Raw genomic sequence first — 27,261 nt, 5'->3', positions numbered from 1 at the left:
AACAGCTTAATTTAGTCTTCTTACAACTGAGAAGAGTAATGTAGATCTTCTCGATGCAGCAGCACCCTGGACTTGAAGCTGCATGTTGGTTGTTAGTTATTGTTTGAAATCCACTCTTAAAATGACAGGATAGTTCATTGTAACCAACAACCAACATTTCACCATTAAGCAATGACAGAAAATCACGAAAGGGGATCCTTAACTGATGCAGTTTCAGAGAGATCCCAGTGCCAAAGTCTTCTGTTGATAGATACTTGGATACATGCATGAGATGACTTTCAGAGACTTATACTGGACGATAGACACCATCGAGAATGTATAGTCCTACAAAAGAAGTCCTCTATATGTTCAAAACGGGACAATAAAGCAGTCATAAGAAACCAAAACAAGGAACGACCCAATGGTAGACTCTGCATGCGCCCCAAGTCCTCGGGTCCTGGTGGCTCAACCAACAATTACACCCATGTAGGTTGAGTCTTGGAAACTGAGAGTAAGAGCAGAAAGCTTGGATCAGTGTAGACTAATAAGGAGGTGTTTAGACCCCCTAGCATCTTCATCGCGAATTACCATCTTGTATTTTCTCTGAGTCTCACTGGCCTCTCTCCATGTTGGAGTAACTCAACCTTCACGATGAGGTCTCTTTCCTTGTACCATCTACTAATAGTCTCTCAAAATTTCCCATCTTCAAGCCTCGCTCTCCATGCGGTATTTCCTCCTGTAACGAAAGCCCCTTTTCTTCCACAACCGAGCAACATTCTCGAGCCACGGGCTATTAGCACTGAGCTCTCGACATGTGGCTATCTAGACGGTGATCCCAAAAAGAAGAGAACTGCCGATTCCGGTTTCAACTGTCGGGTTGATACACGCAATGGGCTTTGGGGCTTCTGCCCTACAACTGTTCTGACAGCTTCGGATTGCGGACTAGCGGGGAGTTGTGTTGATCGTCATGATTGCTCAGATGGATGTGGCATGACTGGCAGTAAGGACTTGACGACATTTACTTGGTATGCACTACTATAGATCAACACTCCTGGGGCCAAGTACTTACCTGAAGATTAGTGATCGCAAATCATTTTGTTCCATGGCCCTTCTCACCTTCGGCGTGGATCAGACATACTCCTACATCGCCTGCGGAACTAAAGCCACTACCGATCATTACTATATAAACCCAACCATTGGCACCACGACAACGTCCGAGTCCAGTGAATCAACCACATCAGAGGCATCACAAACATCTTCAGTCACCTCCAGTGATACAGCATCAAGCACCACCGATATCACACAAAGCGCTTCGACAGAAGCGATAAGCAGTTCTTCGGAAGAGGATTCATCATCTGGAAGCTCCTCCCCTAATATTGGTGCCATTATTGGAGGAGCCATTGGAGGGCTCGTTGTTATCTGCGGTACCATGATTACAGCAATATTCTTGCTTCGAATAAACCGAAGTAAGGATACACAGGCGGGTACAATAGAGCAAAATACAGAGGACCATTCCACGGGACGTTGGAGATGCAGCAAAGCCAAAGAGCCACAAGAGCTTGGAGGCTGGAACATACATGAGATGCCAGTTAACGAACAGAATGAACGTCGAAGTCCCGTGGAACTTGCTGCATGACTTGGCAAAGGAGGACATTTGATGAGTATGGTCATCGATTAGCAGGAGTTTTAGCCCATGGAATATTGTGGTATTAGTCATTAGTGCAGCCATTGGATATGAGTCGCAAAAAAATTGAATTGTGAAATATATCAGACATAAAATATACATGTTCAACCGGGACAACCGCCGTGCCCAAGGAGCAGTTGGACTCCGATACGCCGTGGACCGATGATGCTAATAATAAACCCGGGAGCGCCCCAAGGGGAGGCAAGAAAACTTGGGACCTTTATCCAGAGTGATGAAAAGACTTAGGTAAGTTTAGTATATTTTAGTAGATCTTTAGACCAGTTAATTTTGGCACCCTTTTTTAAAGTCAGAAGTTTTCTTACCCCCGAAGCGCCCGTACTATTAAGCAAGGCAGAAGAAGTAACAGGACAAAAGTAAAGCAAGACACAGACCCGAAAGCAAGCACCGCAGCCCATGGCCATTGACAGTGAATGTGAATTGAGGCAGCAAAGTTTATCATGCCTCTTTTGTTTAACCCAAGACTCGCTTCCTCGAAAATGCTGTGGGCCAAAAAGCCCAATGCTCAGGTCTGGTTTCTGCTGCGGCCGTTAAAGTTAAAATATCGTACAAATGGTAACATGACGGTCGTAAATTCGGCGAATGGGGTATTATATATGAAGTTACACTCAGACAGGAGTCCAGTCCTTGAGCCATGGGTGAGATTGCTTCAACTCCGGAATGACAGCAGTGCTGAGGCTGCGCTCTCCAACTATGTTTCCCAGGGAGTGGTTGATCATTTGCAAAGTAGCACGGCGGGAGGGCTCGATAGCGACGGGAAGAGCAGTTGGGGGTGGAATTGGCGCAAGAGAGTTGGGAGAAGGAATGAGATCGAGGTTATCTGGAACGCTTGAGTCAAACTGACAAGTCTCTTTGCGGTAGCCAACATGCACTGAAGGTTCGGACGATGCATCATCCTTTGACCACCAAGTCCAATGGCGGTATTCTCGATGATGGCCTCGTTCAAGCCAAGGGTACAGATCAGGCTCGATAGTTTCTTTGCGAATCGTACCAAAGGGGCGCCAACCGTAGAAGAGGGGCCATGGATCGCGAAGAGTCAGCGTATGACGATGCTGAAGTAGGGCAGCACGAGGAACAGCCGTGCTGAGATCATGGTAGGCAGTAACTGTAGGGTCATCTTGATATGATTGAGGTGCCCCTGTCCATACCGCAGTAACAATATCTGGACGAGACAGGGTATCGTACGAACATCGCTCGTCGAGCGTAGTCAGATAGTTGCGAATGAATTCCAAGATTTTGGAGTTACCAAGAAGGAAGAGGCCATGCCACCACATGGCTACCCGAGGACGGCGGAGCAGAAAGATTTTGATGAGCATCTCGAAATCGCAGTGTTTGAAGGCGGGCTGAATGACGCTGGTAATGGCAGCCAACCAGGGACTAACGAGGTTGCACTTGATATCTGGTTGCCAAAATATGCTCCAGAGGACTGGCCCCAGAGCGTAAGGATGCATGCTCAGCGTCATGTAGTAGCGTGCTTCCGCTGTGTACCGATGAATATTGGCTGCCTGATCAGCATCCATGGGGGTACTCTTTCGTGGTTTCAGAGATGGCCTAGGTAAATGAGGTTCCAGCTTGGCCATGCGATAGAATGGAATTGCAAGGGCTGCAAGGAAGCCAGCCTTGATCGGTGACAGGGTACTTGGATCTTTAGATCGGCGGGGCTCATGGTCAATACCAAACAAGTTACAGAACTCGATCAAGAGGTCCGTAGCTTCGGTGGGAGCTGGGGGCACCGCATCGCTGTCAATCGAGACTTGACCTTCAGTAGCAATGATGAAGCGCACGTCACTAGCGAACTTTGCATCCCATGGTGCACATGGGCCCCCTTGGCCATCGGCGGCCCAACCTGACTGTGACGCCAGAATCGCACAGAGCCAATGCACGAGCCGTGAGGAGACACCTTTGGGGAGATGAACCAGGATCTCATTCTGGGCGAGATCCCCGATCGTGTTAATCGGGACTGGGCGGAGACAGGAGTCGGTGAAGTGGATCTTCCTGTTCTGGAGTTGCAGTAGTCGTGTCGAGAGAATGTAGGACCAACACACGGTCAAGATGGCGAGCCCTTGCGGGGCATTGGAGGCATCAGCGGTGCCAGCTAGATTGCCATAGTGGCAGGCGCTTGGATCTGAAGAGATGATGCAGTTGATGGGCGATGGATAACTGAGGCGGAAATACTTGGTGGTGCCGGTAACGTTATCGAGGTCAAAATCTGGTCCGTCCCGAACGCGACGTTCCGGATCCGGGACAAGCCAGGTGGGGGCTCCGGCCAGGACTCCCTTTGGCGGCACGGATTCGGGGAGAGGCGGCATATCCTGGAGCATGATAGACGGGTCGAGGCCAGGAGGAAAGGTGCCTCTTGGTAAGGCCAGTGCCTGGCTCACGAGCTGCTGCCATGTATAGCGACCATTATGAAAGATGCGACGGACGTCGAGCTGCTTCGGAATCAGAGGATCGTCCACATTGTCGGCAACGGCAAGGAATTGCTGCTCGTTCAAGGTCGGGAAAGGTTTAGAGGACCAGAAGGAGTCCGGCGCAGTAGAAGCAGCGGTCAACTCAGTGATTTGGGAGTCATGCGTTTCTCCCTCAACATCTGAATGAGCACTTGCATTTTCAGGCTGGGGTACAATGGCGGCTTCAGAGAGGCCAGTGACAACGGTAGAACTCCAAGCAAACGGGCGGTCGAAAGAATTGTCCAGTTCGTAGTCACCGTTGAGGACCCAGGACCGGACATGGTCCATTCCTAGGTCCCATGTCATCTTCATTGTGACAGAGGAAGATGTGAGCTTGCTCTAAGTGGTCAGCCAGTCGGTGTAAGTGTTCAAGACGACAACAAGTCCACTTGACGCAGGGTTTTGGAGAACCGGGCACAAGCAAAAGCAGAATCTCTTTCGACGCAGGATAGAAGAGAGGAAAGGATAATAAAAAAGAAATTGAGGTGCGAGAGAGATTCGAGGTAGATATGAATGAGAGATATGGGGATAGAAAAGACAGGGGATAGTGTAACAGAGAAAAGCTGAGGATTCCGGTGGCCACCCACCCTGGGAGACGTTGTGTATGTATAAGAAAAGAAGCAAGCAAGATGCAGCAGAACCGACTACAGTCAAAAGCGTAGAATTTCGGGCTGGGGCGGAAATGGCTGTATTTGGACTATTGATACGCGGCGGGCCTCATCTCGCATGCCCATTGTTTGTGCTTGTCAGTTGGACCATGATGCCTGTGTTTGACATCAGTTGTCCAAGCCATGACAATGTCCTTCCTTGACCATGCCATGTGTGTAGAATACCGAGAAACTATAGCGGGTACCAACGCTGGTTGGGTATGGAACGGGCTCAGCTGGTTCAGCTGGGGGTGTAAATGGAGTGTCGGAGGAGCCGGGCCAGAGTCAAAGGAGGATCTGAAAATGAACAGAACAGTTGAGAGGTTGAGAACGGGAGAGAGACACTAGACAAAGAGGGTCAGAGAGCATCAGAGACAAGACACGGGAGCTTGCAGGAAACGTCAAAGTTGTGGACATATCAGAACCCCTGTCAAGGTTTTTGGTCTGGCAGCGTTTCCGCGACCGACAAGAAACAGAGCAAAAACAGTCTTGTTAAGATGGAGAAAAGCAACTTCAGGTGGTTCTGGTTGCAGCAAACTAGGCAATTGGAGGGACGGGGGGGAAACATGGGTGTCACAAAGACAGGGAGCATAGTCTAATGAGGCGTACAGTAACTACGAAGCGGAGATCAAGCCGTAGGCGAAGCGGAGATGGCGACGACAAGTTCGGCAGGGTAGAAACGAGATTTAGAATTAGCAGAAGCGTTGAAGAAAGGGAAAAAAACAAAAAAGAAAAGACGGTATAAGACAGACGAGGACATGACTGAGTCGAGTGGACATGGCTTGATGATGGAGGATGACGGTTTAGAGAGGGTTGAGTGGATGATGGGGCATTCAGCACGGGGCAGGGACAAGGGATATATCGACAGGGATGGGGCCTTTCACCTGTCTGCTATTCTTTCTTTTCTTTTTCCTTTGCCTCCTCCACTTGAACACGCACTCGCTCGCAGTTAGGTTACACTTTCACTTTACAGGCGGCTGTCAGTTGCGGCGCAGGGAGGTGCCGGACTGCAAGGTATCCCAATCCCAACATCTCTTGCTTGCATAAGGGCAGTTTAGTGAAGTGGATGTGGATGTGGTCGTGGAGGGGGAGGGGCATTTCTCTAGACACTTTTGTTAGTGTCAAGTCTTTGCTTTTGCTTGTGCTTGTCGACAAAGAGGCAGTGCGGCCGTTGAACGGTCCACGTTTCAACGCTATCAAGACCCTTTTGCTCCTTGGTCGTCATACAAATGAGGTGAATGACTCGCTAGATGCGGTCAAATAACTCCAATAGTCGACCCCCATTAATAACAGAACCAATCCGTTTCAAAGGTCCCATCCTTGATATTGGGACGTCGGGATAATGGAACGGATTCCCCAACCCTCGACCTTTCAGCTGGGTCAATATGCACCATGTTGCGCCTCTAAGCTGCAGATGGCCTCGGCTTGATCAAGATATGTCATATGGGTCCGGGAGCCTCCATGTTGGTTGCACAGTGGTCGATAGACGTCCACCGCATATTCAGGGTTGACTCAGCATCAGCAACAGCATCAGCATCATCTGCAGCTGCAGGCGCAGGCGCAAATGCTATGCACCTGGGAGCTGGGGTACCTCTGCCGTAGCGTAGCGTTGCAGCGCGGGATCTGGAGTCTGTAGGCCAGTCGCTGGCGCCATGACATCGCATGGCACGACGGATAGTCGTGATAGCCGTTGATTAAGTTGAGCTCGTGGACCAAGAGCCCGGCTGGCATTACAACCTGAGACACCTCATGTACGTGCGTGCGTACATACGTGCAGCGCAGTGTGTCTTTAGTGGCATGAATTACGTGCCGGCCTAGAGGGAAATACCTGAAAAAAGAAAGGTTGAGACTAAGACAGTCGGGCAGGGCAAAAGAAAGCAGAGAGCCCCTAGACCCGAAAATGCAGTTTGACAGTGAGGAGACCTGGGTTTTGATAGCCTATTACTGGAGAAGAATAGGCTGTCATTACGATAGGCCGTTTTCTACTGGGAAAGCCTTTACAGTAGCTGGTTGACTCTAGGTATCGTGGAATGCTATACCGTATTATCGCAAGTAGAGTAATTGTTCTGACAGGCAGTACCGTTATAGTGGCCAGCCAGTAACTTTAGTGCATTCCTATCCACGATATTCCCGGCAGTCAGTATCTCGGCCTCTCCCGCCTTCCCTAGCCTCCCTTACTATTGGGTTGGATTATCACATCCACCCTCACATGAACGACCGATCCTACTCTGTTCTCACATTTTCTGTACGTCCTGTCACGCGCAGATCGATTCTCTTCAGAATTTCACACCCCAAGTACAGCCTCAACTGCGAAACCATTCGATAGGTTAAACTAAGGCACCTACGGATACTTACACAAGCATCAACGGTACGCTTCCGAAACAGCGCTAGACTAGTTCGGTCCGGAATATTTCCTGCCTCAAAAAAATTGTCCTGCACCGACGATCAAGCAAACAACAGCCGGCGGCACGCGCAATCCTCCCAAGACTATCACACTGCACCGAATAGCCTGTAAGTTTCCTCGATCGAACCATTGTTTGCTTCCTCGTCAAGCCACATGTTTTACATTGCGACATGGCACAAGGTTACTGACTTGATATCGGCAGATTCTGCATCCCCAGCTCCACCTATACGATACTATTTCAGAGCAATCCACCGTAATCACCGACGATGAAGAGCAAGCGCGCAAGAGAGGCCGCCGAGGTCGACGATAAGCCCATTGCTTCTGTTGATTCTGAGGCCCCAGCCAAGAAGCGCAGGCGCAGCGAGGATGACGGTGCCGATGTAAAGAAGGCCAAGAAGGAGAAGAGAGACAAGAAGTACAAGAAGGAATCGCGCAAGGAGCGCAAAGAGAAGCGCAAGAACCTCCAGGACCTCCCCGAGCAGGACGATGACGAAGAGGCGGCCGAGGATGCTCCAATGGCTGAAGCTGATGACAAACCTGCGGATGCGCCAGTAGAGGCAGATAAGCCTGCGAAGAAGGACAAGAAGAAGAAGGACAAGAAGGCCAAAACAGACGAGCCACAACAAAAGGACGACGCCAGCGCCGATGCCGAACCCAAGGAGGAACCAAAGAAGAGCAAGAAGGACAAGAAGAAGCAAAACAAGGCCTCCGAAAAAACGACCACCAACGATGAATCTGCTGCCGGCGCCGATGCAGAGGCTGCTGATGGCAAAGGAGACCGTCACATTGTCTTCGTCGGCAACCTGCCCTTCACCGCCACTGCCGAAACAATCAAAGCCCACTTTGCCTCTCTCAACCCAGTGTCAGTTCGCTGCATGAGCGATCCCAAGGATAGCAAGCCCTGCCGTGGCTTTGCCTTTGTCGAGTTCGAGAAGGTCTGGCATATGCGAACATGTCTCGACAAGTTCCACCACTCCGAGTTCTCAGATGGTGTTTCTTATCCCCGCCGCATAAATGTCGAGTTGACGTAAGTTGCTCTCGTACTTCTGTCTTACATGATAACTCACCTCATTGCTTTGACTCCACACCCCTTTCCCTCAGCCTGATTCAATACAAAAGCACCTCGATTTGTGTAACCATCCCAGGGCTGACTAGTCTTGACTTGACTCACGCTCACTACTGCTTCACCGACACTCACCTGCACGAACAGCAACTTCATACATGACTAGAACACACGCTAACTCTGTGTAACAGTGCCGGTGGAGGTGGCAAGACAAAACAGCGCCAGGACAAGATCAAGGAGAAGAACCGCAAGCTCGACGAGAACCGCGCCAAGCGTATTGAGCGTGAGAGGATGGCAAAGGAAGAGAACAAGGGCAAGGGTGACACTCGCAAAGCTGGAGAGGATGGTATTCATCCCAGCCGACGTGCCCACATTCCTGGCAACCGCTGGTAGAAACAGCTTACCAGGCCTCGAGCCAAGGGTGTGAAGCTCTAGAAGGAGTAGGTTTGTGAGGGTCTCTGAATTTGTTTTAATGATGTACTGGGATCGGATACACAAAAGTTGATTGTGCATTTATATGATAGTGAGAGATACCCAAAGGAAGTGGATCCTTGACCTCACGAAGAAGAGCATAGAATAGACAATGAATTATATTTCTACATCCACAACTCCATTCGACTTATTTTGAGATATTTCTGCTTCGGGTGAAGGGCCTATATAAGCAGACTGTTGATCCTATATATCAACAAGTGTAGACTGTAGGTTCTTTTCTGTTTACGCTCCAATTTAAGTGAACGTATACTCTATTGGGAGCTCTAACAAGCAATGCGATTTCTTTCGCCCATAGCGACATACCAAAGAGACCAATTCATAATCAAGACTGACAAATTGACCGCTGCTGGAAGGAATTCAACGACTATACATCGCAAAAACGACTTGCCAAACTGCAAGTCTCGGGATAGTGAATGCCAAATACGAGACATGATAACCATGTTCATTCAATATACCTCCACAGGTAAAACGGACACTTGTCGAAGAAAATATCACAAAACAATCGCAAGCAGTCATCTGTCTAAAGTGCAAACCGGTTCTTGAATTACTGGCAAAATCGGTATAAACTCCGCGAGGAGGCCACAGCATGAGATATGAGCAAATAGAGATAAATAATAAAAAGCAACGGTTGGAAACACGTAACCGCGGATAGTAAAAACCCAAAATTCATTCAAGAACCGCCTCGCAAGTAAAAGCCATCGTCATATGCAGTTGCCTCCGCATGATCGTTGCGAGGGTCATGATCTGGGGACGGGTATCGGGCCTCGAGAAAAAAGCAATAGCCTAGTCCAGCCCAGCCGCTCCCAGGGATATTCCGTCAAGAGCCGCCGTCTTGTATCGCTGAATGCCTATTAAACATTCGTCCTGAGTTCTTCGTGTCGTTTCGCGTCGTCCAGACGCTTTCGTTGAGAAAATCAAGCGCGTGCCTTGCCACGCGCGGGAATAGCGTTCATTAGATGGATATCTACAGAATGGAGCACTTGTTCTTCTTTTGCTTCGAAGGTGTGGGTCGGGGGTTAAGAACAGCTCTAAACACGAGTTAGATACGCACTAGAGCACATAATCGCGATTGATGTTTACCGGATGGCCTCGTCAAAAACGCTCTTGAGGTTCCTTTGAGTGAGGGCAGAACACTCGAGGTACTTGTAGGCCTTGATCTCCTTGGCGCAAGTCAACGCCTGCTCGTACGACACAGGCTCCATACGCTTTTGTCGGAGCGATTCGAGGGTGGAAGCGTCTTCTCGAAGATCAAGCTTGGTTCCGACAAGGATAATGGGAATGTTAGGCGCATGATGATCAATCTCGGGATACCACTAGAGAGGGTGTCAGCGGAGTCGACGTGTTGTGGCGATAAGGGGGCGGCGTACCTTTGCCTTCACGTTGTCGAATGAAGGAGGGCTGACGATGGAGAAGCAGATGAGGAAGACGTCGGTCTGAGGGTATGAGAGAGGTCGCAGTCTGTCGTAATCCTCCTGACCAGCAGTATCCCAGAGGCCAAGGCTAATAGGCTTGCCATCTACCATAACACTCGCCGAGTAGTTGTCGAAGACAGTGGGGATGTATTCGCCGGGGAAGGCATTTGTGGTGTAGGAGATGAGTAGACAGGTCTGGAAGCAGAGTCAGCGGAAGGCTCTTGTTATGAAAGCCATCGCGTTGTAAGCGGCTGTTTGTTGTCCGACGTACCTTTCCAACAGCACCATCACCAGTCACCACGCACTGTAGCAGCGGTCAGCCAACCATGTATTGCGTCAGGTAACCATCGGCTCAACAAACCTTCAATGATTGCACGCCGGGCTGAGCCATTGTTGCGATCGGTTATGGGGAGAAAGTCGAAGGAAATGGGTATCAAACCGACGAATTGTGTGGAAGCGCAAAAAGTCGTCGAGGGGCAGATGGAGATGATAGAAGCGACGATTGTTGTGTCTGTACGAAGATGGTGGATGTAATGTAGAGTAGTAGGTTAGAGCCTGGAGAGGGGCAGGTCAAACAGGCAGCCCAGGACTCGAAGGCCGGATAACGGAAGGGAAGAGGTGCGACGATGACGATTTTGGATGCGACAAGCGGCGACAGAACTCGAATGGATCCTCAGGTGAGTTTCACAGCTGCATAAAAAGATAGGTCAGAGAAGAAACTTGACACAAAACCGAGGTGTAGTTCACGCGTTTTGTGCCGCAGAAGGTGAGGCCACAGGAGGAGGTTCAACGATGGGAGCCGCTCCACCTCTATCAGCATCAGTGGACTAGACTGGACTAGACGCCCCCAAGCCCAGCAAGCCCAGGCAGGACCACGAGAGAGGCGCCCAGGGTATGCCACCAGTAGCCACCACCCGTGCCACCTCAGGCCCTGGTTCGCAGTAATAAGCCAAGACCTAGCCTCGCCGACTAACTTGACCTACTGGAACTTATCCGCTTGGGATAGGACAGGATTCAGGAAAGGCCAGGAGTTGATCGCTATCAAGAGCTTGCTCAAGGCTATAGGCGCCTGGGGGTGGGGGAGATACAAGGGCTCAGGGGCCAACCAAGCACCGTAATTTGGGGTAAAGGCAGCTCACCTGCTGTGTCGCTGAACCCTTTCGTGGTAAGGATTCGCTGTTAATGGCCGTCTTGGCTAAGATGGACTCTCGGTTGCGGCTGGGGATGAGAATGCAGATGCCGGATTGGATGGAAACCGAACAAGATTCCAGGTTATGGAAAGAGGAGAAGAAGGAGAGGCTGCAGTAGTTGAGAAATAAACCAAGGCGAGGAATAATACTCAAGCTACAGCAGATGCGATGATCCCAAGACTACACAAGGCGCGGCTATTCAAAGTGCAGGCGGTGGCTGTCGGTACAGATGAAAGGCGGAGAGAGGCTGCGGGAATGTGGATTGGGCAGAATACCTTACAATAAGCTCTGCGCCAGAAAGAAGTAGTGCCCTCTCACTTATTTTCAAGACAATATGATCGAACAATTATGAGCGGTGGCGGAGAATTTAAGAAACACCTGGAGTTTCTGCTGTCATGCTATTTATCTGTCCCTATTGTACATGGCAATCCCTAGCTGGGAAGGGAATAAAGGAGAACTGCTACCGTAATGAACAAAACCACCGAATCATGAAACCTGGCCGATCTCTTCAACTGAATTCAACATCCATGACTCACGCCAACCTCAAAGCAGAAACAATTGATATCATCACAAGCTCTCTGTTAACAATCAGGTAGCACTTCAAGACAGGGATCAACAATAAAGAGGTTGGAGATAAAGGTATGAAGACCAGGGATGCATGTTAAGAGCTGTTGAAACCTCCACTGGGCGCTTAGACCCTTGCTCAGAAGGCCACTGCCTCTGCTCGACCACCTGAATCTTCATAAGCCAAGAGTTCGAAGTCGCTGACAAGTAAAATGGATCGATAGCTCAGTGGTACGAGCGAGGGATTGCAGATCCCTAGGTCGCGTGTTCGATCCACGCTCGGTCCTAACACTTATTCTTTTGATTCTTTTTGCCATTGCTTGGCGATCTCATCTTACATATAGCTCCTCCGATTGCTTACATCGAGCTGTCAGCTTATTTGTTTCAAGAATGCTCTGAGCGATTAATGTTTTGAAATTTATTGTCTTTTCTTTTTGCTAGAATACCAATTGGTGAGTGTTCCCTCATGTTTACCTTGTTGACTTGAAACCATACTAATAGAAACATTAGTTTCTGGCTGATTTATCACGAAATGGCTTCAGGCTTGTTCTCTAATGTCTCTCCATGGCATATTCCCGCCATGTTTATGGGCACCGCTTTCACTCTCGGTGGTCTTCTTCCTTTGAGAGCCCCAGACCGTGCTATGCGCGAGTACGGGTTGCCTGAGGGCATCGTCAGGTCAGAGCCAGCGCAATTAGCATTTGGTATCTACGGCACTCGTGTAGCTGCTTATGGCGTCGCTCTGTGGACGTTCTATCTTCGTGGTGAATACCATGTAGTTGATACGCTTATGAGCTTACTCTTCTTGTGGGGTGCTGCTGATTGTTGGATTTGTATCAAGGCTGGTGTGCCCAGGACAGCTGTTTGGAGATTTGTGAGCAGTGTCATGATTGGCGGGTATGGATATCTTGGATTAACTGCGAAGGGATCTCTATGAAGCTCTGCTTTGCATAGGATTGTTTGGATGGATCTAGAAGTTGTTGCCGAACAAGTCCCTGGCTTATCGTCTAGCTTCCGCCTCATCTCGTTGATTAATGGTTATATCAAATGCGCATTTACAACACAGCATCATTTTCTGTACGAATTGGTTAATGGTACCTCGAGATCTCTCAAAATAATTATGACCATGGTCATTTACATCAACGGCAATGCAGGTAAATGGCCCGTGCACTCAAGCTCCCCTCGTCGCGTATGGCTGAAGCTTGTCGCGTTCCCACTTGAATTGACATTCATCCTTGACATGGATCGATAACATCAACAATAACCGAAAATACAAATAATTCTCCGAACCGCTGTGCTCGCATTACGCCCGGATCTTCTCAAAGTTCTATGGATGAAGACCTCCACGATATCAAGACATTATCTGCCAGTTGAGCGGCCGTCGCTCCGCCAGCCACTCCGGCGCATCTAAACAAACACCACCACAAATATGTCAAGTCTATCGCCGCCAGGTAAAGCGGCATCGCAAGAAACGCCCGCGCGAACTCCTTCGAGAACCCCCAACCGTCGCGCTATTAGCGCAGAGCCGTTTTCTGGCGTTCACACACCTCTCGATCGTAGCGGTGCCCGAGACCTGCGTGCCTCACTTCGCCGTGGTACACCAGCATCTGCCGGTCGATCCAATGCGCCGACTCCTCACGCCAAAGCCGCTCGTCGGCTGCTTGACCAGCGCCGAACGGCAATGTTCACACCTGGAAAGAACCGCAGACAGAGCATGTTGCAGCAGAGAGAAACACCCTTGGATATTTTACGAATGCTCGGTCGAACACTAGCGCCTAAGAGCCAGCCTATTCACTCGTCTTCTTCGTCGTCTCCGGGGAATAAACGGAGCTCGTCTCCGGAACAGAGGGAGGAAAGCAACTTGTATGATGATGACGATGATGAAGACGACGATCTACTAACGAGGCCGCCAAGACTATCCTTGCCGTTGGACATTGAAGATGCTTCTAGTACCAGCTCAGATTTGCCTCCACCAATGTTGTCACAATTGGATGAGGACAACTTTACTATGCAGTCTATTGAGATGCCTCGAAGAATTGCGAATGACTCTCGGCTATCTCGAGGGAGTCCTGGCAGTGAACGCATGAGCGACTACTTCAACAACGAAGCCACAGAAGACGATATTGGCCAACAATCAGATTTCTTCCCCGGTCTGCTGGAGGATCTTCAGGCAAGAGCCGGACATGATGATATGACACTTGAGCCGTAAGTTGATTACCGGCTAATTAGATGCAACGTATTGCTCACATAGGACAGGATTGAAGCAGACCAGACCCGGCGAATGACCGAGGGTCGAGGAAGCGACTTCAACTTTGAGTACCCTGGTGGACTTGAGGATGGAACTGTCTTTCAAATGTCTGATCCCGCCAACGATCTTCAAGCAACATCACCAATTGTCGACCCGTCAGTCGCACAAGCCGTGGCAGATGACGCTCAGGACTCCCGCCCCGATGTTATGTACGGATCCGACTCCGATGCTGGTGGCGGGGGCTTCGGAATGGACGGTTGGGATTATAACGATGCTGGCGTCGACGATCATAGCTCGATAAATGAAGAGCCAGGGCCAATGCCAGAGCCAACAGTCACAACAGGGATGCGTCATGAACCAGCTGATGATAGGCTACCTCGCGGCTTGAAAGCAAAGAAGCGAAAGCGGGTATCACAACATGGCATTGAATACCCGTCACTGCCTCCGGCTTTCGTCAAGCGAGTGGCCCAGACGGCTCTCCAATCGTCAGGTCTGAGCAACCAGCGTCTATCGGCGGAGACATTGGATGCTCTTATCCAGTCCTCTGAATGGTTTTTCGAGCAGCTGGGTGACGATCTGGGAGCCTATGCGGATCACGCGAAGCGCAGAACAATTGAGGAGAGCGACGTCTTCACACTCATGAAAAGGTATGTTGTTTCACTGGGGTATCAGCTCCGTATTTTGTTCTAACCAGAAATTCTAATATCGTACAGGCAACGTCAGATAGGACCGCGTTCCTCCATGTTCTCCTTGGCACAGAAGCACCTCCCAAGAGAACTCCTCCAGGAGCTGAGGATGCCAGTTCCGCAACCCGCTAAGCAAGGCAAGGCAAGGCGTGTGTCTGGTCGAGGCGACGAGGGAGAAGTTGCAGAAGATGCTGAAGACACATGAGTTTTACATGGTGCATGCGTTATGAGATCTACAGTTTACAGGCCCTTTGAACGGGCTACACGACGAGCGACATCGTTTGCAGGCTTTTTGACTACCATCCAAAGCATGATGGATGTTGCGACAGCAAGGCCATACCTAAAGTATGGGGTCAGAAAGCCCGGTGCCGATCGACATAGAATGAGGCAACTTACCAGGTAAAGATATACTGGGCGTGGTTGTTTCGCAGGTTTACCTCCGCGGGTCGGCCATAGGGAATACCGCGAGCCTCGAAGTCGACCATTTGCATGAACTCGGGTTCTGATGTCGTTAGCAAGACATCACGAGATGAAAGATTATGATGATAGACATACCCATAGTAGCCTCAACCCAGACAGGCTGGCTACCAGTCAAAGCAGCCATCTGCTTCACATCCGGGAAATAAAACATGCCCTTCTCGGGCTGATTCTCTGGCGTAAACATGTTCTTCTTCCACGGCTCTCTTAGAAGTCCTTCCACTGTGACCTCACCCGTCGGTAGTCCATCAGGTCGTGTTCTCTTATCTCTGTGCTTCTTGTCGATCCAGCCTCGGTTCACGAGAATTGTCGTGCCGTTCTCTCGCTCCAATGGTGTGACTACCATGTATCCATCTGTGCCATCTCGCATACGCGGTCCAATGAGCATTTCTTGATCATGTCGGAAATGCCCTTTCGCTACCACACGGCGATAGTCAAAGTCATGAATAGCATCGGGATCAATGGTTGGTGGGAGGGGTAGAGGGTCGCGGATCAGTCGGTCTTCGAATTTAGCGATAAGTTCGGATTTCCAGCCCAGACGCTGGACTTGCCATGTCCCGAGAATGAAGGCTGTAATGGGGATGATAGCTAAATCAATCAGACCATGCTCTGTTCAATTTATGAGTTCAAAAGCATACCGAGGATGATTAGACCTGGGCCATGGCGTTTTCCAACACGGACAAGCTTTGGAGGTCCGTCGAGAATGGAGACGAATTCTGGATCGTCGGCTGATGGCTGTTGCTTGCGACGGAAGATAGAGGATGTGAATTGTCTCCTTGGCGGTGCATTTGTGAATCTTGTACACCGGGGGATCTGTTTTGACAAGCGCAGGCTGCGCAAGACTGTATTAGGCGCGTTCATTATGTCTGATGGCGCATTGAAGGCGTCAGGTTAAGTGGTGATCGCTAGCTTTGGTAATGATGTCGATTGTGGTGGGTTCAGTCGGGAACAGACCCACCCTGGACGTTAAATCCCTAGGACCTGATGCACCTCACCAATATCTCAAAGTAGGCAACGCTTTTGTACTTGCGATTGATGGCTTCTATAAATTAGTACTTCCTATCACTTTAAATGTATTATTCAATGACCCAGGTTGGATTTCACGATCGTATTTCAGTCAGATATTGAATAACTAACACCGAGTCTGACGGCTTTTACATCAACGAGTACAATTGGTTAATACAGTCCATTATACAGTGCAATACTGCTGAGTCAAGAGGGGCCCCATGTGTGCTCCTATACTGTGTTGTGTAACCTAGCGTCGTTGGAATCGTTCTGTGAGCTTGCGCGGGTCAGTCAGTCACATAGAGGTATGGTCAACAGGGTGCAAGTTGAAAGCTATAAACAGATAATAAGTCTAATTAGCTATATGGAATCCGAATTAGATTTAATGTGTCAATTGCAAGAACACACCCATCCTGCTGCCTTTCCTGCCAAGCTGGCCTGTTTGCCTTGATCTTGGTGTTTATTCTGATGATTGACAATCGCGTGACGTGTTTCCAGGCACAATTTCACACGCTTTATGATACTTTGACCATGAGTTGAATGGTATTTCAGTGAGAAGTTGAACAACACTGATACGATAGCTCTTACACATAATTGGTTGACCAGAAGAATAAGTGGGCCACGATACAGTGTAAACACCGCTTAGTCAAGAGTAGTTCCATGTGTGATGCTATACTGTATTGTGTAACCTAGCGCCTTTGGAATTGCTTCATGGCATACCCTGGACTGCAAAGTGGCTGGTATTTCAGCAAGATGTCGTGTAACACTGCATGTGCACAGGATGAGTTGAACAAATGGTCCTATACAGTGTATATACAGCTTAGTCAAGAAGGGAATCATGTTTTATGTCGTACTGTGTTGTGTAACCTAGCGTCTCTGGAATCATTGACCTCGATATTGGAACAAATAAGGCTGCACCATGAGCTTGCCTCAAACATCAAGTACCCCTTGAATTCCGAAAAAGCAAAAACAGATGCAATACTTGCAGCTTCATACAAACGTGCCAAAATAAATTAAGAATTCATTTTCGGCGGTCGGAGATGGGTCTGTAGCAATATTCGTACTCATCTGCAACCACCTGCGGCCACCCGTGATGTTTAGGACCTTTTGGCCCGATTCCGATAAACCAACACGAATATTCCCTCTTCTCTCACTCAACAGATGCGTTGCATTACAAACAGGTTTCGCCATAAAACTGAGACATACATGTTGTTGAGATAAGCAAGAAACGCCACGAATCACCTGTGTACAAGTAGGCTGAAGCGCCCGCCTCACTTTCACTTCTTCACTTTCACCTCTATTATTCTCCCTAGCAAAGTTTACATGGTAAACCATCATGGAGAATCAACCCAAACGAGCGGGGCTCGGAACGACGAGCTGTACTGAATGTCGTCGTCGAAAAGTGAAATGCGTTTACGACGACGATCAGGCTGAGTGTCAACAATGCAACAGACACTCTCTCACCTGCCAGCCGCAGAATGCAGGATCATCTCCAGAAGAAAGAGATGAAATCATTCAAGGGTTCTCGCAGTTTGCCGGCCAAGTTGAGACACGAATGATTCGTATGCAGACTGCAATCGAAACCTTGGCTCGTAAACTTGACTCGCAAACCAGCCACCAAGCACACTATAGAAGTGATGCAAGCTACCGGGGTGCGAGCGAGCCATTTGAGGTTGGTATCACTTTGAAGGCTCTGAAGGTCGTAACGGCTTAAGTAGTCTAACCATCTTTACATCACAGACACCACAATCGCGTTTGATGGCATCGCTTAAGGGGCTTTTACCTGACAAGCCGGTTCTGTCCAGGATTCTGGAACATAGTAGCAAGTTCACCCAGAATTGGATGAGCTGGCCTCTAGCGACGGTATCATACCAACAACAAGACAACGACTTCCTCCCTGTCAAAACAGTGACACTGTTTGATGCTGGGTTTCCGAAAGACGTCGAGTCAGCGTTCAAGTTCGTTGACAAGTCAATGTCGTCAAGCTACCAAAAACCACCAAACCCTGGGGTTGTCGCGAAATGCATAGTCTGGCTCTGTCTCTCTATCAAAGAATTACCCCAGAGGTTCAAATATAGCGACAATCGAGCACCACCACCATTTGAGCCAAGATTCCTTATTGACAACTGTATCGCCAAAGTTGAAGCCCTGTATCAAGTCAGCTCAACACCGGTCTGCAATATCGACTTTGTCCAGGCCCTGATCCTCCAAGGCGAACTATTCCTCTCCATAGGTCGCCCGACGAAGGCATGGAAATGTATCAGGACTGGTATCGAGAACGCCATGCTTCTGGGCGTACACCAGGGCCGGTCTAGCCTGGATCGAGGTATTTGGGAAGAGTTATGGATCCGAGACCGACAGCTTTCACTCTTCCTTGGAATGTCCCATGCAGTACCAGTGCAATTGGGGCCCAAGATAACAGAGGAAGAGTACCCCGTTGCAGAAAAGGAAGCTTTTCGACAGATAGCCACAGTATCAGGCCTTCTTACAAGCCGAAACCTAATGAAAGAAGACACCCCTAGCGCAACCATCACACGCACGCTCCAAGAAATGAGGGAATTGAAAGCAATGATTCCGGAGCATTGGACAAAAGGACACCCGAGATATGTCTCTTATCTCCCGCAGGCCTTTACCCGCGCCTACATCAAGATTCTCTACCATTCATTTGAACTTATGCTAAACTGGCCCGAATGCCAACTGTCAAACGTTGATCCTCAGCAAGTTGACGACTTTGAACCTTCAAGGAAGGCCATCCTGGAAGCAACACAAGAAATCATAAAGGCTCACGAAGCCATGAGAGCCCCGGAAGTCGAGCCGAATGCGGTGATGAGGGCTGATTTTGTGGATTTCCTTGCTTTCAAGGCTGCGCTTGTAATGGTAGCAGTGATAAAAAACAAGAAGAACCCCGTACCCTATGAAGAGAGCAAACCTCTCTGGAAAATGATAGATGACCTGGGAGACAGACTACAAAAGACATCCAAGGCATATGACGACGCATTTGCCAAACAGGCTTGCCTCGCTCTCAAGATTCTGTTTTGCGCAAGCGAAGGGGATTATATCTGGTGTGGAACGCATGAAGTAGCTATCCCCTACTTTGGGAGACTCGAGACTTGTAAAGTCATCAGCGCAAAGGACCTGGCCAAACGCAGCCGCGACGGGACACGCCCAAGCAAGATAGTTGTCAAGATGGATTCGAACCATGTTGTTTTTGGACTGCCGTATGAGCGTGTCCCGGAGCTGGAACTGGCAGCGGACTGGACCGAGTTGGGATCTTCCAGGGAGTATGGATGGAGAACATCTTTTGAGTTTGACTGTTTGACTCATGAAGGTTTTTAGGATGTGTGCTGGGCACCAACCCGTCAATATTGGCGCAGAACTAAATATTGGTCAACTTTGTGACATAGTGAGACGTATAACATATACAACTTTTGCAGAGCATTGGATCCAGATGTGCTCTAACACCCTCAGCGACGGAACGACGAAGCATCCATCATGCTCTTCCTTTCCATTCAACCTCCCTCCATCGCAGCCATCATCTTTCTCATCTGTGAACCATCACCTCCTCCAGGGGCGCTCAGATACACAGCCTCTCCAAGCATACGCAACTGCATAGGAAAACGAGGATCCCCATAATAGTCGATAATCTCCTGCTTCCTCGTCGTCCTCGTCAAGTTCTGCCACTGACTCGGGTCCATCCCTAATACCTCACACTCCTGCTGCTTCTCTGGCGTCCACCATGAAGGAAGTACTCCTCTTCGAACTGATGCTTGTCGTAAGAAACGTTGAAAACCCCGAAGCCCGTCTGAAGCGCCGCCGTAGAGACTGTCTCCATCAGCTTGACCTTCAAGGTTGTACATGTCGTCCATACGGAGACGATAGGTGTCAATCAGAAGTCGATAGACGTCTTTCTCAGGACGGTTGTGCAGGTAAGTGCCGTTATCGAGACGAGTAAAGGGGTTGGGAACAGACTTCTCCAGTCCCTTCTTTGGGGACTGGCTCATTTCGTCTGGATCATGGACGTTGGCATTAGCAAATGAATCTGCCTGCTTTCCACATATCTTCTTGTGGGCTTTCCAGTCGGCCTTTTGACATTCCCGAGAGCAGTATGGCGTGGTGGAACACTTGGCACACCGCTTGAGCTGAACTGCAGGTTCTTCCTTGTTGCAGGTGGTGCAGGCGGCCATAGCGAAATGAGTCGTTGGTTGCCAGTCTCAGTCTTCAGCCTTGGAGTCCTTGGCCTCTTGTTTGATAGAGTTGAGATGATATCAAGAGAGGAGATGCAATCAAGTGATGTCGGTGGCTTAAGGTTTGCGGGGATGTGAATCAGCCAGGATTACCCTGGTCACTATCACCAATTCTCGACTCTTCTTGTACGAACAATAATGATATGATATTGCTCTGCAACTGAGGCTCTTTCTGGCTTAGACTATTCGATATTCCCGTAAAGGTGGCCAATGGATGTTTCCACTCTCACTAAAGGCGGCTTCTTTCAGAACTGCCTAAGGCACAGTGTGAATGTTGTCAAGCTCAAACAAGTTAGTGACTCCCGTTGAGTATAAGTCTCAAGTATGGAGACTTTACGTTGAACAAGGAGAGCTACGAATATATATAGTGTAGGCTATCATGTAACGTTACTTGCTCCCTCACGGTTTGCATATACAGCCAAACAAGAGTGTGGTCTCAGACTTGTCACCAGGTGCTTGCTGCAGCCTCATGCTCTTCAAACAGGATTGCGTTATGATGATTTACAAGTGATATCGCCAAACAAGACAAATCTGGCGGATAGAGATCATTTACACGGCGTCTGAAGTGCCCAATAACGCCAGCCTAAGTAAGTGAAGACAGCTGGGAGGATGCTTGTTGAGAGGAACAAGTGTTGCCTTGAGTCTTTGCTAGCATCTGGTTAATTGCCTTGACTCTAGAGAAGAGCCAGTGACAAATCTGTATGAACTTGACGTTGGTATCAAGGAAAAGGAAGCAAACTAACTTCTGAGCATATCTAGTATTGAGGCCTGGAGAGTTTCTTCCCATACCATTGGAGCCCAAACGACCTGCGCCTGTTGCCTGTAGGAGATGGCCGAACTTATCGTACGACATCTATTTATCATATAGCGCTTATACTAAGTCTACTTAGCCAAAATGTAACCGCGGCCATGGACCAATCACAAATACTAGCAAGTACCGGACAGGGATCTATTTTGGTACAACAAGAGGGAGACTGCGTTTTTCTTCCTTTGGTCTTTACGTTTGTTCTACATGATGGGTTCTGTCTGTTGAGACATGTGAAAACGACCCCCAAACATCGCCATTTGTGGCATAGATTTCTGACGGCCGACAACCTTGCAAACGGGGCCGGATCGTCTGGGCCGGATGGTGTTATTACCGCTCCAGGAACCAAGTGCGGGTATGCATAAGTGATGGTTAACGTTAATAGCTTAGGTTGCGATCTGTGATCTGCAAACTGCATAACCGGCAGTAGCTTGATCTTGGCTTATCTTTGCTACTTACCTACCTATCTCGGTAGGTATATTTCGAGTGGATTAATTGACCCCCTGTCAATGAATCACAACTGAACTCACTCGCTCGTCTCTGACTTCTCGACCACTGCGCTGAGCTGAGAGGCTTCAGATCCAATATAGCAATATGCAGCGATATAGTTTGCGAAACAGTATACAACTTCGAGCCCAAGAGAAGTGCCCAAATGACTGGATCTGTAAGTGGAAAAGCCATTGCCGAGGCATTCATCAACATCTCGATGCTAAACCCACCTCGAGAGTGGAAACCCGATGCTTTCAGAAACGTACCAGACCCAATAAAGCACCCAAAATGAGGCAAAGATGCGGATTACTCGACTTGCCAGTTGAAATCCGACTTAAAATATATGGCTTGCTTCTCGTCCGTCGATTTAACCGAGGTGATCACCCATACTGGGCAGCTGGAGACAGTTATGAGAAGTTAATCATGCTCAATGTACTTCAAGATCGACGGCAGCAAACAATGGAACCAGCAATACTACAAACATGCAATCAAATTTGCAATGAAGCGGTTCCAATTCTTTACTCGCAGAACATCTTCCGCATCAACGGGGTGAGTTGTGTGTCTCGATTCATGGATCAAATCGGGCAGACAAACGTAAGGCTGATTCAACATCTGGACATCTACATGCCTCCTAATTGTGACAAGTCTTCGTGGATGCACCTTTTCCACATGCTGCCCGAAACAACACCGAATCTGAAGAGCGTAGTTGTCAGGTGGCGAGGTATACATAACAACCTCTGGGAAGAATATGTGGGAACGGATATAGCTTTTGCTCAGGCCCTCGCGGGACTTTCGAAACTGGGAACAGAGAGCCTAGGACTAGAGGAACCATATACTAAACGCTGGCCTGCGTAATTTCGAGATAAGATTGGGGTGCAAGTGGTTGAAGTCAAGGATGGTTGTCCGCGTCCACTTGGAGGAGACAACGACGATGACGATACGCTCAACTGAAGGCAGACACTTTGCAAACCTTCAGAAAATACCAGGAAACAACAGAGTTCCTGGACCCATGAGAGGGGGATTGCCAGTGAAGCTTTTTAGGTTAAAGGGTATGAAAGTGGCCCAACTGTTCCTTTCCATTTACACAGAAATGTTATCACCATGCGCATTAGTTGAGCTACAGAATGGAACCACGATTATGCATTATCCAACGTCGCTATTCGGATAGGTACGGAAAGATTCATGAAAGTGTATCTATTGTCTTGGTCACCATGGCTTCAATCTGCTGCCATCTGCGCCGCAAGAGTTCCCGCTGGCTACTCGAACCACCTTCTACCTCATCTATATCGTCCAGAGTCTTTCCGATGATGCTCAAGAAATCTTTCAGTGCTGTCAACAATAATTCATCAACCTCAGCCTGTGACGAACGCCCCTCGTCTTGAGCATCAAAGAACCGCTGCCATTGCCTTTGTGTACAGCATAGCATTCGCAATGCGACTTGGGTTCGATGACAGCCTAATGTCTGGTAATCGAGAGTGTATCTTCCAAGAAAATTGATACTCTCAAGGTCGGCACGCTGTGTCTTGTTCAGCTTTGGAAGAATCACTTCATCGAGGTAAACCTCGTCCCATCGGTTTGTATCCAGAATGAAACCGTATTCGGAAAGGAGAAAGTCATTTGAATGTGGCCCGTACGATACGTAGACTTCTTCACCTTGGTGATAGACTCTGTCCGCTTGAACGCTGTATCCCAGGGCTGAATAGGCGAGCTTGCATCCTTGGTCAGCGTGATTGAAGAGGTCGGCTGTGGGCATGCAGACTAGTCGGTCAGCATGAGCGTAGCTTTTCATCTTGGGCATGCTGTTGTAGAAGGTTCTGGTGTTGATGAGAACCCAGGAGTATAAGTACTCATCTCTGGTCAATTTTGGGAATGCTTTCAGGACAATTTCGCACTCGCGCCTGAATGTAGTATTCTGATTATCCAGGATATCCTTGGCCCTCTTGGGTAGAAGGGCTTGAAGTTCACTAGGCCACATCATGGGCACACCGGCCTCTAGATCTTCCCGGGTTGGCAGGACAGTTTTCCATACAGAAAAGTCATCACTTTTGTCAAGAGCAATTTCAGCAGCCAGGATGCCATGAACTGAGACTCCTTGAAGGGCTTCGGTGATGTTCTTTGGCACCGTGTCAATAGTGCGAAGTGCCTTCATTGGCACACTCAAAATAGTTTCATTTGGCTTGGAAATATTAGAATAATTCTGAAAGAAGACTTATTACTCACCTTGATATCGCGAGTTGCGACAATACCAATACCTCGACCTGGAAGAATTCGAGGTTCAACACCCTTTAGTTTGACTCCTTTACTTTCTGCCCATGGCAGAAAAGCAGGATCAATGAGCATTTTGCGCCAAATGTACTCTCACTAGGAGAAGTTAGAAAGTGGAAAGATAAGTCAAGCCAAATCTGTAGAAATTATATGTCCATTCCCTTTGACTCATTCATTCACTCTCCCATGTTAGATCCTTTGTAAAGTTTCTACTGGATGGCGAGCTTAATACCGCTGAGTAAGCCCCCGAAACCCGAAGGTCGGCGCTGAAACTACGGCCACGTGATGCCATAAGCGTCATAGCTAGCTCTCATAGCTGCCTTCACTCATGATGGCTTGGTTTAAATCCATTCAAGCCTTGTTTAACCAGACATGATTGGAGTTGGTTCTTGCCAGTAACCTTTTGCTTTACTTATTTAACCGTCCAATTTACTTGCTACACAACTAATTAAGACGTATTTGTTGTTTATTTACATGACAAATATTCACGAAGTCTCAAGGGAGTAGAAATCAAGACAAGACAACTCTAACCTTGACAACACGTCGCAACTTTATCTTGCTCACAATCGCTCACTCACCCACTATTTTCAACTTTTCCATAATTGAAGCCAAGATTTCTTAAAATCAACATAGTTCACCATGTTTTATGAGGGAACCCTTCAGGAAGGCATCTCGACAGCCGTCAGTCAGCAGAAACTTGTTCTATGTTTCGTGACAGGTATGTTTTGTCATCACCCTGACCCACGCAATAACTCACATGCATTTAAGATGAAAGCGACGAGAGCACACAATGGGAAAATGAGTTTCTGGTCGATGATACAGTAGGGATTACGAAAATCTGCAGATCATATGTGATGGGGCTAATTACGGTGTAGTTGAGCGACTTACTCAAGGAGCATTCTATTGCGCTCCGTCTCAAAGCTGGGTCCGAGGAAGCCGGATATCTAGCTCAGATCTTCCCTCTACCACGGACTCCCACTGTTGTTATCATTAAGAATGGAGAGCTGAAGGAGTACATCACACCAGGGACCAGCAAAGAGGATTTCTTGCGGAGAGTTCAGACTGCTTTTAACTCCACCGCTGCACCTGCAGCTCCGGCTCCGGCTACAACCCAACCAACCCCGGCACCAGAGCAGGCCAGCCCACCACAGCCCCAGACAGAGACACCCGCAGCTTCAGAACAGCAGAGCACTCTACCAACAGCGGCTCCTTCAACGTCAGAAAACGTTCGTCGGATACTGGCTGAGAGGGCCGCCAGGCTGCAAGCCCAAAGGGAGGAGAATGAGCGCAAGGTGAAGGAGGAACGCGCAAGGACGAAAGAGAAAGCCAAAGCTGAGGCCGAAGCTGGTATGGATACGGTCAACGCCCGAGCTCACAAGCAAGCTGAGGCAGTAAGGAAGAAGAAACAGAAAGACCAAGAGGAGAAAGCGCGGATTCTCAAGCGCATCGAAGACGACAAGGCAGAGCGACGCCTACGTGCCGAGCAGCGTGAGAAGCAGAAACTTGATAACCTCAAGGGTGGCGACGTTGCAGCATCATTAGTGAGCGCACCAGAGACAAAGCTGTCAAGCACCTCCAAGTCTGGCGCGATAACGGCTCTTCAAGTCCGCTTGTTCGATGGATCAACACTGAGGAATCGCTTCAAGACGACTGCGCACCTAAAGGAGGTCCGACACTGGGTGGATGAAAATAGAGGCGATGGCTCGCAGCCATACACTTTCAAGCAGGTCCTCACACCTCTACCCAATAAGAATATTGATGAGACTGAGGAGGACAAGCCGTTAGGAGATCTCGGCCTTTTTCCGTCTTCGACATTGGTGCTTATTCCCGTCAAGAAGTTTACGACCGCCTACGATGATTCACAGGGCATTGTTTCGAGAGTCATTGGATTTATTCTCAGCATTTTCACATGGATTTTCAGTCTTTTTGGAGGTGGTGATGAGCGCACTGGGCACCGAGGGCCTACGAGCGATGCGCCGGGCAGTTCTCAAGAGCGTGTTCAGTCATTCCAGAATCGCAGAGATCAGCAAAGAGATCAACAGTTGTACAATGGAAATTCGGTAAGATTCGGTATCCCACTCTGTATGGAACTTGCTAACACGACAAAGCTGAACTTTGAGCCACGGCCAGAAGAGGAGGAGAAAGATGAATGAAGGGGTTTCCCAATTTGAGTGGGAGTAATGTCTTTTTTTGTTGTATTGTACAATTGACAGTGCTGAGATGTAACAGTAGTATTTCCCCGCCAGATTCCTATATGCATGCACGCTGTCAGGAGATATATATCCCCGGTGTTGTTTCCTTTCCCATAGTGATATCAAGTCCCTTTTGTTCTCTTTTAACTTCTAACTCGTCCATGCTTACTGACCAGCGGCGGCCTGGCAAGCCTTGAGTTGCTCAAGGTACCAGTTGCAGATCTGCATGTTTCCGTTGTTCTCATCCATGCACTTTGTGAAGTTCTGGGCGACACCAGCGCAGTTGTTCTGGTTCCAGGACTGCTCTTGGGGAGCGGCCTGAGCCTGGACGGGGGCAGCAGCCTCGGAGGAACCGCCGGAGAAGAGACCGCCGATGGCGTGGCCAACTGAGGAACCGATAGCGACACCGCTGAGAACAAGTTAGCTACACGTGTTCGAAGTATGAGCTCTACAGGTGCTTTGGAGTATATTGCTCCACCCGGAACTTGGAACTCCGAAGACACCAATTGTTGTAGATTTGCAAGGGGATGCTTACGCAGCAGTGCTGGCCATCTGACCGAACAGTCCAGGGCCCTGAGAACCGGCAGCCTGAGGAGGCATGGCCTGGGCAGGAGGGTGAGCGGCGGCGGGAGGAGCAGCGTGGGTGGCGGCAGGGCGAGTCTGCTGAGGAGCAGGCTTGGGAGCAGCAGCGGTAGGGCGCGAAGGAGCGCGGCCGACGGATCGTTGACGAGGCATTGTGGTTGTTGTGTTGTGAGGTTTTGGCGGAAGATTTGGTGATGTGATGCTGGTATTGAAGAACAAAGTTCCAAGATGTTAAGTTATGAGGAGAAAGATCGGAAAGAAGAATACCGGAGGCACGGATTTCGGAGGCACATATGAAAGCAGCCAATCATGAGGGGCAAATTTCAACGAGGGATGGGGAAGATTGGCCAGTAGGGCCTCGGTAG

General features: G+C 49.0%; 13 protein-coding genes and 1 non-coding gene across 17 annotated transcripts; 7 read left to right on the top strand and 7 right to left on the bottom strand.

Moving 5' to 3' along the window:
- The first annotated feature begins 483 nt into the window (after positions 1-483).
- FOIG_12063 (uncharacterized protein) lies at positions 484-1,776 on the top strand. The gene is made up of 2 exons (XM_031212787.1): positions 484-1,004; positions 1,060-1,776. Exons 1-2 carry the CDS (start codon positions 631-633, stop codon positions 1,613-1,615), a joined length of 930 nt encoding a protein of 309 aa, XP_031057665.1. The 5' UTR covers positions 484-630; the 3' UTR covers positions 1,616-1,776.
- FOIG_12062 (uncharacterized protein) lies at positions 1,667-5,512 on the bottom strand. The gene is made up of 2 exons (XM_031212786.1): positions 1,987-5,512; positions 1,667-1,934 (listed from the first exon to the last, which is right to left on the bottom strand). Exon 1 carries the CDS (start codon positions 4,441-4,443, stop codon positions 2,290-2,292), a length of 2,154 nt encoding a protein of 717 aa, XP_031057664.1. The 5' UTR covers positions 4,444-5,512; the 3' UTR covers positions 1,667-1,934; positions 1,987-2,289.
- Positions 5,513-6,217: 705 nt separating this feature from the next.
- Positions 6,218-6,432, bottom strand: FOIG_12061 (uncharacterized protein; the record flags this gene model as incomplete). The annotated part of the gene is given in 2 exon segments (XM_031212785.1): positions 6,218-6,345; positions 6,354-6,432. Coding segments are annotated over 2 exon segments (207 nt in total).
- A 444-nt stretch (positions 6,433-6,876) lies between these two features.
- On the top strand, positions 6,877-9,243 carry FOIG_12060 (uncharacterized protein). The gene is made up of 3 exons (XM_031212784.1): positions 6,877-7,289; positions 7,385-8,209; positions 8,437-9,243. The coding sequence occupies exons 2-3, from the start codon at positions 7,449-7,451 to the stop codon at positions 8,636-8,638; spliced, it is 963 nt and encodes a 320-aa protein (XP_031057662.1). The 5' UTR covers positions 6,877-7,289; positions 7,385-7,448; the 3' UTR covers positions 8,639-9,243.
- On the bottom strand, positions 8,332-10,420 carry FOIG_12059 (Ras-like C3 botulinum toxin substrate 1). The gene is made up of 3 exons (XM_031212783.1): positions 10,105-10,420; positions 9,818-10,050; positions 8,332-9,765 (listed from the first exon to the last, which is right to left on the bottom strand). The coding sequence occupies exons 1-3, from the start codon at positions 10,258-10,260 to the stop codon at positions 9,702-9,704; spliced, it is 453 nt and encodes a 150-aa protein (XP_031057661.1). The 5' UTR covers positions 10,261-10,420; the 3' UTR covers positions 8,332-9,701.
- Positions 10,421-12,117: 1,697 nt separating this feature from the next.
- On the top strand, positions 12,118-12,190 carry FOIG_12058. The gene has a single exon. It is a non-coding gene; the product is annotated as a tRNA-Cys (tRNA).
- FOIG_12057 (uncharacterized protein) lies at positions 12,141-13,028 on the top strand. Its single transcript, XM_031212782.1, has 2 exons — positions 12,141-12,355; positions 12,414-13,028. Exon 2 carries the CDS (start codon positions 12,436-12,438, stop codon positions 12,838-12,840), a length of 405 nt encoding a protein of 134 aa, XP_031057660.1. The 5' UTR covers positions 12,141-12,355; positions 12,414-12,435; the 3' UTR covers positions 12,841-13,028.
- A 91-nt stretch (positions 13,029-13,119) lies between these two features.
- On the top strand, positions 13,120-15,506 carry FOIG_12056 (uncharacterized protein). The gene is made up of 3 exons (XM_031212781.1): positions 13,120-14,108; positions 14,160-14,798; positions 14,865-15,506. The coding sequence occupies exons 1-3, from the start codon at positions 13,333-13,335 to the stop codon at positions 15,040-15,042; spliced, it is 1,593 nt and encodes a 530-aa protein (XP_031057659.1). The 5' UTR covers positions 13,120-13,332; the 3' UTR covers positions 15,043-15,506.
- FOIG_12055 (uncharacterized protein) lies at positions 14,190-16,298 on the bottom strand. 4 transcript variants are annotated; one of them, XM_031212777.1, is made up of 4 exons: positions 15,953-16,298; positions 15,393-15,902; positions 15,234-15,339; positions 14,190-15,177 (listed from the first exon to the last, which is right to left on the bottom strand). In XM_031212777.1, exons 1-4 carry the CDS (start codon positions 16,173-16,175, stop codon positions 15,078-15,080), a joined length of 939 nt encoding a protein of 312 aa, XP_031057655.1. In that variant the 5' UTR covers positions 16,176-16,298; the 3' UTR covers positions 14,190-15,077. The 4 variants fall into 4 exon arrangements, with proteins under 4 accessions (XP_031057655.1, XP_031057656.1, XP_031057657.1 ...); XM_031212778.1 differs by having other exon boundaries at positions 14,190-15,339; XM_031212780.1 differs by having other exon boundaries at positions 14,800-15,177; positions 15,234-15,902; positions 15,953-16,262.
- A 1,243-nt stretch (positions 16,299-17,541) lies between these two features.
- On the top strand, positions 17,542-19,848 carry FOIG_12054 (uncharacterized protein). Its single transcript, XM_031212776.1, has 2 exons — positions 17,542-17,991; positions 18,060-19,848. The coding sequence occupies exons 1-2, from the start codon at positions 17,656-17,658 to the stop codon at positions 19,653-19,655; spliced, it is 1,932 nt and encodes a 643-aa protein (XP_031057654.1). The 5' UTR covers positions 17,542-17,655; the 3' UTR covers positions 19,656-19,848.
- On the bottom strand, positions 18,795-20,885 carry FOIG_12053 (uncharacterized protein). Its single transcript, XM_031212775.1, has one exon. It carries the CDS (start codon positions 20,501-20,503, stop codon positions 19,829-19,831), a length of 675 nt encoding a protein of 224 aa, XP_031057653.1. The 5' UTR covers positions 20,504-20,885; the 3' UTR covers positions 18,795-19,828.
- A 2,030-nt stretch (positions 20,886-22,915) lies between these two features.
- Positions 22,916-24,334, bottom strand: FOIG_12052 (uncharacterized protein). The gene is made up of 2 exons (XM_031212774.1): positions 24,078-24,334; positions 22,916-24,033 (listed from the first exon to the last, which is right to left on the bottom strand). Exons 1-2 carry the CDS (start codon positions 24,195-24,197, stop codon positions 23,038-23,040), a joined length of 1,116 nt encoding a protein of 371 aa, XP_031057652.1. The 5' UTR covers positions 24,198-24,334; the 3' UTR covers positions 22,916-23,037.
- A 123-nt stretch (positions 24,335-24,457) lies between these two features.
- Positions 24,458-26,526, top strand: FOIG_12051 (uncharacterized protein). Its single transcript, XM_031212773.1, has 4 exons — positions 24,458-24,840; positions 24,891-24,943; positions 24,998-26,182; positions 26,231-26,526. Exons 1-4 carry the CDS (start codon positions 24,762-24,764, stop codon positions 26,273-26,275), a joined length of 1,362 nt encoding a protein of 453 aa, XP_031057651.1. The 5' UTR covers positions 24,458-24,761; the 3' UTR covers positions 26,276-26,526.
- On the bottom strand, positions 26,165-27,198 carry FOIG_12050 (uncharacterized protein). Its single transcript, XM_031212772.1, has 2 exons — positions 26,850-27,198; positions 26,165-26,723 (listed from the first exon to the last, which is right to left on the bottom strand). The coding sequence occupies exons 1-2, from the start codon at positions 27,047-27,049 to the stop codon at positions 26,480-26,482; spliced, it is 444 nt and encodes a 147-aa protein (XP_031057650.1). The 5' UTR covers positions 27,050-27,198; the 3' UTR covers positions 26,165-26,479.
- Between the last annotated feature and the right edge of the window lie 63 nt (positions 27,199-27,261).

This window comes from Fusarium odoratissimum (genome assembly GCF_000260195.1).
Source record: "Fusarium odoratissimum NRRL 54006 unplaced genomic scaffold supercont1.24, whole genome shotgun sequence".
In the NCBI taxonomy this organism is placed as follows: domain Eukaryota; kingdom Fungi; phylum Ascomycota; class Sordariomycetes; order Hypocreales; family Nectriaceae; genus Fusarium; species Fusarium odoratissimum.
Note: the sequence above shows the minus strand (reverse complement) of the source record. Positions and strands in the feature narration are given on the sequence as shown.